This window comes from Anopheles gambiae, chromosome 2 (assembly GCF_943734735.2).
Source record: "Anopheles gambiae chromosome 2, idAnoGambNW_F1_1, whole genome shotgun sequence".
Classification (NCBI taxonomy): Eukaryota; Metazoa; Arthropoda; class Insecta; order Diptera; family Culicidae; genus Anopheles; species Anopheles gambiae.
This window is the reverse complement of record NC_064601.1, coordinates 3,192,348-3,200,350: the sequence shown is the minus strand read 5'-3', so window position 1 is coordinate 3,200,350 and position 8,003 is coordinate 3,192,348. Positions and strand designations below refer to the sequence as shown.

The window sequence follows — 8,003 nt, the reverse complement described above, 5'->3', positions numbered from 1 at the left end:
CTTTTTTCCAACTCTACAAATTTATAAATCGATTCAAAATACGTATGATTTTTTATTTATGTTGACAAACCTTAATCTATGTAAGCACCTTGGCCGATTTCTTGTGGAATAGTGATGGTCATGTGGCTGGGTTTTGATATTTCACTACATTAGCAACAGAAAAGGTGCGCAGTGTCATGATAAATCGCTGAAAAGGCAGTAACAGAGAAATATTGGTATTGCAAGGATAAATAAGCAGAATCAAATGAAAACGGAAATGAAATGCTTTTCTAGACAAATGCTTCAGACATTATTGACAACGCGACTGCTGCTTATGACACAACCTTCCCCACTGTAGTTTGCAAACTGTCAACCTGTCACTGGAGGTGGTTTTCTGTACTGGCCCGGATCTTCTTCACAACAAAAACAGTGCGGTAGCGAAATTTATTTGCATGTTTTCTCATGCAATTGTGTTCAACACACTCATCAGTAACATGTTGCGCAATATGTTTCGATTGGCGTACAACAAACAAAAGACGCTGTGTCGTTATTACGCGAGAAAGGCCCGTAATCCAGGTATCGATCGTCGCGCAGCACTGCTGCCGGACGACGCAAAAGCAGCAGAGTACGAGAGCTTGGACGACAGTGAGGCAGATTTCCACCAGGTGCACAAGAGTCACAAACAGTTTGAGGCCGAGCAGGCACAGTATCGCGACCGGTTGCAGACGTGGATCGTCGGAAATAAGTATTTCAAAACCAAGCAGCTCAACTTCCTGACCTGGTCCGAAAAGGAGCAGATCCGCTACCTGCACAGCTTCGATCCGGAGGAGTGGAACATTGACAAGCTGACGGAAAGCTTCCCGGCGGACCGGTACACCATAGCGAAGATCGTGAAAACCAAATGGCAGCCGAAGGACAGCAAACGGATGGAGCGGCACGATACGGCGGTGAAGGAAAACTGGCAAATGTTCCGCAGTGGTCGCATTAAGAACATTGATCCTGGCTTTGCACAGCATTTGCAAAAGTTCATGCAGCGTAATATCGACGAGGTGGCCCACCTGCGACCGAAGCTGGAGTCGAAACCCCTGTACGAGATTAGACCCTTGCCGGAGGGCGAATTCAGTGCCATTGTAACGAGCTGTAAAAAATATCAATCGAAGGAGAACCACAACGAATCCCAGCAGACACTGTTGGGGGAGGAAAGCGACCAGTCGGAGGAAGACGGGCAACCACAGCTATCTCACCACGCTCCCAAACAGGACACGTTTCTGCTGGGAGACGTACACAACACACAGCACGTAACGCTGGCAGAAATCAAAAGACGGGAACGTTTAACGCTCGCACACGCCGACAAGCCTGCGGATGATAGTGCATCGCTGGAATTGGGCACAGGTATTGTGGATAGGTTGGCAAACATTCACAGGAAGTATGACACCGTCCAGTACGCCGACTCGGCGTACGATGCGACCGATGCAAAGCGGGAAGATATTAAAGAGTTTATAAAGATTCCCAAGAAGCTGTACAAGGAGGGGGCCACGTACCAGTTGGATGATTGTTTTTACGACGACGATGGAGAGTTCCTGTATCGAGTGCCTGGTATGTCGAAGATAAGGAAGCAGTAAATTGTTGTTGGGCGATGAAAATAGACCATTTAATGCAAAAGTTAAGAAAAAACATTCTATTTGCACCTAGTTGCATGATGACAAATGTGCTGCGGTGTCCGTGAGCAATGGAGCAGTTGGCACCAGCCGCTAGGTAAGTAAACTGAAGTAAATATTGACTGCTGACCTTGTTCTATTTACTTGAAGATACATCTACTATTGCCGCTGTACGTTTGCTGGTTCAAATGGGCTACTTTTGGCATCGTAACAATAATCTCTTATATACTTCTGCTCCTTCGTGGCACACAGTTTATGTCAAACGAGTACACAAAAAGCCATGGTTTAAAAAACAATACAAAACGACCGCAGCAACGCAACGTTCTAGCAGGTACTGCGGCATTAACAAAAAGGCACGCAAGATTGTTCGCTCCACTTGACCCATTTCCGTTCTCCATCACTGAGCAAAGTGATTAGCTAAATATCAGCAAAATAAAACTAAAACCTTTGCAATGCTTATGCCAATGATAAGCAGGAGAGCACCACGACCGATCGATCATGTGGAGTCATTCGCCGTCAGTCGGCGCAAGAGCACAGATCGTGTAGGTTCCAGTGGCATTTGGTTGTCGGTGTTGCTTGATTGCGGAAGAAAGGCCACCACCCAGCAGGCTCCATACAATGGCCCAAAGTTTTGTCGCAAAGCGCGGCGTCATCTGACGAATGCGCAAAAGAAGCTTCTGTTTGCGTTCGATTGATTATTTTACGTCGGATTCGCAGGTTGATCAGCGCTAAAGCGCGTCAAAGTCAAAAATTACACCCGAAAATCGTAAGCAGCAAAAGATTAGGTAAAGAGCGTGGACCTTGCAGATCAGACGCAGATCGTATTTAGGGCCAAAGCGCTCAAACCGGCCGCAGTAAGACGCTGTCCCAAATTAATGAATTTTGTCGCATATATACAACGGGTGGCACGCGACTGGAGGGTATATGATTAATTAATGTTTTATTTCCTAACTCGATGGGTCGTCCCTTATCAACGTGTGCCTACTTGAACAAGCGCGCCCTGTCGCGCGTCCGGCACACAGACCGAAAGCCAAGCGATAAGACGGGACCCCGGCCATAGGAGCACGCGTTCCTGGTCAGGCCTCTGTGTTTTCGGCTAAGCTAAAAAGCTGGGTGTAGGTTGTGGTTTTATTGCATTTCTAAAAAGCTAATAAAACTAAGCAGTGGCAAAAAAACCCCACTCAAATGAAGGAAAAAAAGGAAGGCAACGATGTTCGCATAAACAACATGTCGTGATTGATTCTTTCTTTCTTTTTTTGTGGTTGTTATTTTGCTATGTCTAAGAAGCTCATTTCATCTGGCTTTAACTACTCTGTGGTTGGCGTCATTAGTCGTTGTTTTTTTGCTGTTGTTGTGCTGTATATTCCCTTTGGCTGTCTTAGCCCGACGTTACGTTTGCAATCTTTTTGGTTGCTTTTTTTTAAACCGTATTTAATTTAATTTTATTTTTCCAAGAAGCGCGCTGTAGACGAAACTTCCTTGCAGATGTTTTTTTTTCACAGCGATTTTGGCCCGATTGGTCCAATTCGACTCTTTAAATCTTTCTTCGGGCAGCGGTTTAATTTACGGAAAATGATTAGAGCTAAATAATGATGTGAGTAACGAGTCCTTGGCAAAGTATTTCAACTATAAAGAGCAAGGAACGGCCCCGTAGTCGAGCGAGCCACCGTCGTTGATCGATTGTGCAAGTATGTTCTAGATATTAGAAGAATTCTAACGATTTTTTGAAACATTTTCAGACAGAGCGGCTCAGCGGGAATGTCTTCTTTATTTACTAATACATTTCCTTGATAATGATGGACAATCGGAAGAAAAATAAAACATTCCCAAATAAACAATGCAAGCAGAGGTTTCAACAAAACCTCCTACCAAAATCCGCTCCCAATGTGTGACACTGTAAGCACTTCCCAAAAATCAGCCGATTACTACCAACGCTCTAATCAGTGTGCACCCGAGCAATGGGGGGGAAAAAGTGCTCTCCGTACGGAATTATCGATGCATAATCTTACCTACAGAAGGATGATTTATAAAACACGGCTAAAAAAGCGGTCCTCGCCGGCGAGTCTACAGAATAATTGCCACATAATCAACGGTACATAAAAACGCGACCCCAGTACAAATTCCATGATACCGGCGGGAGGCACTCGGAGAAGCCGATCGAGCTGCTGGGCCTTCTTCTACGTTGCCTTGGAATCAATCGAAAAAGTTAACATAAAATGGACATTTTGGGCTGCTCGCCTGATAAGCCCGGTACACGATCCAACGATCTCTCTCTCTCTCTCTCTTTCTCTCCTTCTCTTTCCTTTTCTCACTCTCGATTAGCAGGATGTTCAGTAGTCCTGTGTGGAGCGGGCTAGTAGTCTGTGACCAACATCCAACCAGACCGGTGGGCCCGAACAGCGCACACAGCCCGGTCTCCTGTCGTTGTAGTTTTGCCGAAACTTTTGTTTTCCTATTTAAACGCAACATTTTTTTGTTTGTGAACGTGTGTGAACGACGAAGCTTCGCTCTATTGCGGACGAATTCGTCTGAAGTGAATTTGTTTGTTTGTGTTACTCATACAACGGAAAAATGGACGATGTTTCTGTTACGCATCTAAGCTGTCTGTTGGCTCTGTGGCGATCGTTTGAGTGTGTGTTGTGACTGCTTTTCAAGGTTCAATGAACGGGATTAGTTTTTAATAGCCCAGTTAATGTAAGCAAAATCGTCCTCAGGTGGTAAAGAGAACGAAGAATTGAGTGCGATAAATAGCGTATTGGATGGATTGTAATTGATGCTGTAATTACAGGTATTACAAAAAAAAAAACAATCGAAGCACGATGTATAGCATGTATAGGTTACCACGACAACGATGGTAGTGACATATGAAGGATCAAAAATGTGGAGAACGTCCCTTATCCTTAAGAACAAACTTTTAGTAGAGGGATTGCAAATTAGTTAAACATTTGTGAGCGTTTTTATGCCAAATCTTTCCCTTATCCTTTTTTTTTTTTAGTTTCGTGTGCGCACATTTGATTACACAACGCGACAAACAGATTAACGGCAACGGGCAGACAGCATTAAAAATGTCTGTCTCCCTGCCCTGCTCAATATTTAATTTGTTTCGTTACGAGGCGGGAGTTTTACTGCGAATTGTTCATTGATGAAATGAAATGAATGATGAAATCAGCCTCTTTTTTGTTGCTGCTGCCTTTCGGTGCTTAGTCGACCTTTCCAAAATGCAGGCCAGTGGCCCCAGACAGTTTACATCCCGACGACGCAGACATGGTGCGGTCTCGCCGAATGCTTTTCGCATTGATAAGTGTGTTGTTTATTTTTGCTTTCAGCTCAGTTTTTGGCACGCGAGAAATCATCATCCCCCGAGTGTAATGTCTGCGCGGGAAGCGGTCGTCTCGACCGCCGTGTGCTGCACTGTTGATAACCTCGACGGTATGCCAGGCGTAACCGTAGCTCAGCACGAAGTTGCCGCCGCCGCCGACGACGATGTTACCCTAATCTGGCAGAATTTGACCATCACGCCCATCCGCAGCAAGCCCGGGGCTGGGGAGCAGCATCCGGTACTGAACGACATAAGTGGCACCTTGCAGCCGGGCACGCTGGTGGCCCTCATGGGACCGAGCGGGGCCGGCAAGACCACGCTCATGTCCGCCCTAGCGTACAGGATGAGCGGTAAGAGGGGATGGGGGGGGGGGGGGGGTTTAATTGTCCACCGCAATAATGAAGGATTTTTGGGGCTTGTTTTGTTTTAGACAAAATGACAATTGCCGGCGACATTCGCGTCAACGGATGCCCGATCGGACCGTACATGTACAACATCAGCGGATACATCTATCAGGACGAGCTGCTGCCGGACTCGATCACCGTGCAGGAGCATCTGCAGCTGATGGCTAACCTGAAGCTCGGCAAGAGCGTGACGGCCGAGCGGAAGCGCGCCATGATCACGAACATACTTTCCCGCACGGGGCTGGAGCGGTGCGCCAACACGAAGATCGCGGACGCCACCGGCATCGGCAAGACGCTGTCCGGCGGCGAGAAGAAGCGGCTCGCCTTTGCGGTGGAGCTGCTGTCCAAGCCAAAGTTCCTGTTCTGCGACGAGCCGACGACCGGGCTAGACTCGTACAGTGCGCGCCAGCTGGTCGAGATGATGAAATCGCTGACCCGCACCGGCACGACCGTCCTGTGCAGCATCCACCAGCCGGCGGAGAAGCTGCTGTACGAGTTCGACAGCCTCATACTGCTGACCGGTGGGCGGACCGGGTTCATCGGCGCACCCTCCGAGGCGGTCCAGTTCCTGCGGTTGCAGGGTTTGGAGTGCGAGGCCGGCTACAACACGGCCGACTTTCTGCTCAAGGTGCTGTCGAGTACGACGACCACCACCAGGAAGGGCAACCAGTTTACGACGGGCGCGATCGGGCCGAAAACGATCTGCAACAACTACAGTGCCAGTGAGGCGGCCCGCCGCCAGGAGGCACTGATCAGCGTGGAGCTGTACCGCACGACCGTGGACAGTGGAGGGGATGAGGCATTTCGAAGGCGACTTACCGAGAGCCGCGACCGCTGCTGGTTCTACACGCTCTACTGGCTGATGTACCGGCACGTGCTCCAATCACACCGGAATCCAAACTTGCAGTATTTTAAGATCGTGCAGCGAATCGTAAGTGTCGACTTGGGGCTGACTGTTGTGTGGGGGTATTAGTTGTTCGCCTGTGGTCACTATGATTGATAGAAGCATCGCACCTTCTGTGCGATGATTAAGCGGGCGCTTTTCACTCAGTGGTGTGATAAGGCGCGCGGTGTCAAGGGGCCTGAACTACTGTTTCGATTGGGAATGTTTGTTATTTTTTCCATCTTTTTGTAATTATTTTGACTGCCTGACCTGAATTATCACTTTTGAGTTCTTTTGTAGCAGGAGGTTTGTTTTTTTGGTCTTGTTTTTGAGTGCGTGTGTGGGGTGCCCTTGTCAGCAGTCGAATTAATATTCCTCACACACAGAGCTAGTACAAAGATTGAGAGATGGAGTGATTCACGCATGGTTTGGTGGTGGTTCTTTCTCTCTGTTCGCAGGCTATCGCGGTGCTAGTTGGACTCTGCTTTTCCGACGCGATCGAGTTATCGCAGCGAGGCGTCCAGGCCATGCAGGGTGTCATATTTCTGATCGTCTCGGAAAACACGTTCCTGCCGATGTATGCCGCCCTGTCGCTGTTTCCCGAGCGTTTCCCACTGTTTCAGCGCGAGAAGAAGGCGAATCTCTACAGCACGGCCCAGTTCTACATCTCCACCATTATGTCGATGGTAAGGGTAACGGCTGCAATTTGCTACTTCCTATTACGAATGCTAACAATTGTTTTCGGTTTGGTCTGCCCATTTCATTACTTCCCAGACACCGTTCGTTCTGCTAGAGACGTGCGCATTCATCCTGATCGTGTACTTCCTAGCTAATCTTAGACCGACGCTGCTCGGCCTGCTGGTCACCGTAGTCGTTTCCGTGCTGGTGATGAACGTGTCGATCGCCTGCGGGTGCTTCTTCTCCGTCCTCTTTCCGACGGTCGCCTCCGCCATGTCGTACTTGGTGCCGTTCGATTACATTCTAATGATCACGTCGGGGATTTTTATCAAAATCTGGTACGTACGGTTCGCTTCGATGCGAAGGAAACGAAGCGTCTGAACCGCGACCAGACATATAATTAAAATTTGATGTCACCATGCTGCTAATGAACAATTTTCCAATTTTTACCGGTTTTTTTTTTTTCGTTGCTCCACAGGTCTATGCCTACATATTTGCAATGGATGCCGTTCATTTCCTGGATGATGTTCGCCAGCGAGGCCATCTCGATCGCCCAATGGGATGGTGTGAAGAGTATCGGTAAGCATCGCCAGCCCCTAGAAGAAGAGTTTAATGATTAATGTGTGTTCTTCCCATTCTCGCACACAGAATGCTCCAACATCATTCCGAGCGTGTGTCTGCACAACGGCGAGCAAGTGCTGGATCAGTACTCGTTCAGCAGGCAGCATCTGAGGACGGATCTGGTGGTGCTGGTGGGACAGTACTTTATTTATCATCTGATGGCAATGCTGTGCTTGGCAAGGCGAGTGTCCCGCAATTAAACGATGCATAGCTATACAGTTTTATGTTCTATTTGTATTAAAAAAAACTAACGTTAACTGTGGTTCCAATAAAGTCTAGCCGAAAAAAAAACACTGAAAATGTTACTGTTTCGCTCCTGCATGATATGGTAAGTGCGTGAATTAATTGGAAAGGATGAGCCAGTCATTACCGAGTGTCGTATAGACCGTGAAGCCGAAAAAGAAGACGAAGAACTGGAGGAGATAACGAACCCAACGAAACATGAAGCTACGCCGTGTAAC

The 8,003-nt window shown here is 47.8% G+C and overlaps 3 protein-coding genes across 7 annotated transcripts in view; 2 read left to right on the top strand and 1 right to left on the bottom strand.

Moving 5' to 3' along the window:
- LOC5667527 (uncharacterized) overlaps nt 1–8,003 on the bottom strand; it is a 123,672-nt gene that overhangs the window by 115,264 nt on the left and 405 nt on the right. The window lies entirely within an intron of this gene.
- LOC1281845 (uncharacterized) lies at nt 432–1,601 on the top strand. Its single transcript, XM_321811.6, has one exon. The coding sequence runs from the start codon at nt 432–434 to the stop codon at nt 1,599–1,601; it is 1,170 nt and encodes a 389-aa protein (XP_321811.5).
- On the top strand, nt 1,606–7,833 carry LOC1281846 (protein scarlet). 5 transcript variants are annotated; one of them, XM_061644526.1, is made up of 7 exons: nt 1,606–1,734; nt 4,964–5,306; nt 5,387–6,291; nt 6,702–6,929; nt 7,018–7,259; nt 7,400–7,500; nt 7,570–7,833. In XM_061644526.1, exons 2-7 carry the CDS (start codon nt 5,006–5,008, stop codon nt 7,740–7,742), a joined length of 1,950 nt encoding a protein of 649 aa, XP_061500510.1. In that variant the 5' UTR covers nt 1,606–1,734; nt 4,964–5,005; the 3' UTR covers nt 7,743–7,833. The 5 variants fall into 5 exon arrangements, with proteins under 5 accessions (XP_061500510.1, XP_061500509.1, XP_061500508.1 ...); XM_061644525.1 differs by lacking the exon at nt 1,606–1,734 and adding an exon at nt 1,790–4,331 and having other exon boundaries at nt 4,969–5,306; XM_061644524.1 differs by lacking the exon at nt 1,606–1,734 and adding an exon at nt 1,790–4,425 and having other exon boundaries at nt 4,969–5,306.

Bases quoted from the DNA above. Each gene is read 5' to 3' on its own strand.
- LOC1281845 (XM_321811.6), top strand. From the start codon at position 432: ATGTTTTCTCATGCAATTGTGTTCAACACACTCATCAGTAACATGTTG.
- LOC1281846 (XM_061644526.1), top strand. From the start codon at position 5,006: ATGTCTGCGCGGGAAGCGGTCGTCTCGACCGCCGTGTGCTGCACTGTT. The intron at 6,930-7,017 runs GTAAGGGTAACG...ATTACTTCCCAG, and splicing joins TCTCCACCATTATGTCGATG to ACACCGTTCGTTCTGCTAGA. The intron at 7,260-7,399 runs GTACGTACGGTT...GTTGCTCCACAG, and splicing joins GGGATTTTTATCAAAATCTG to GTCTATGCCTACATATTTGC.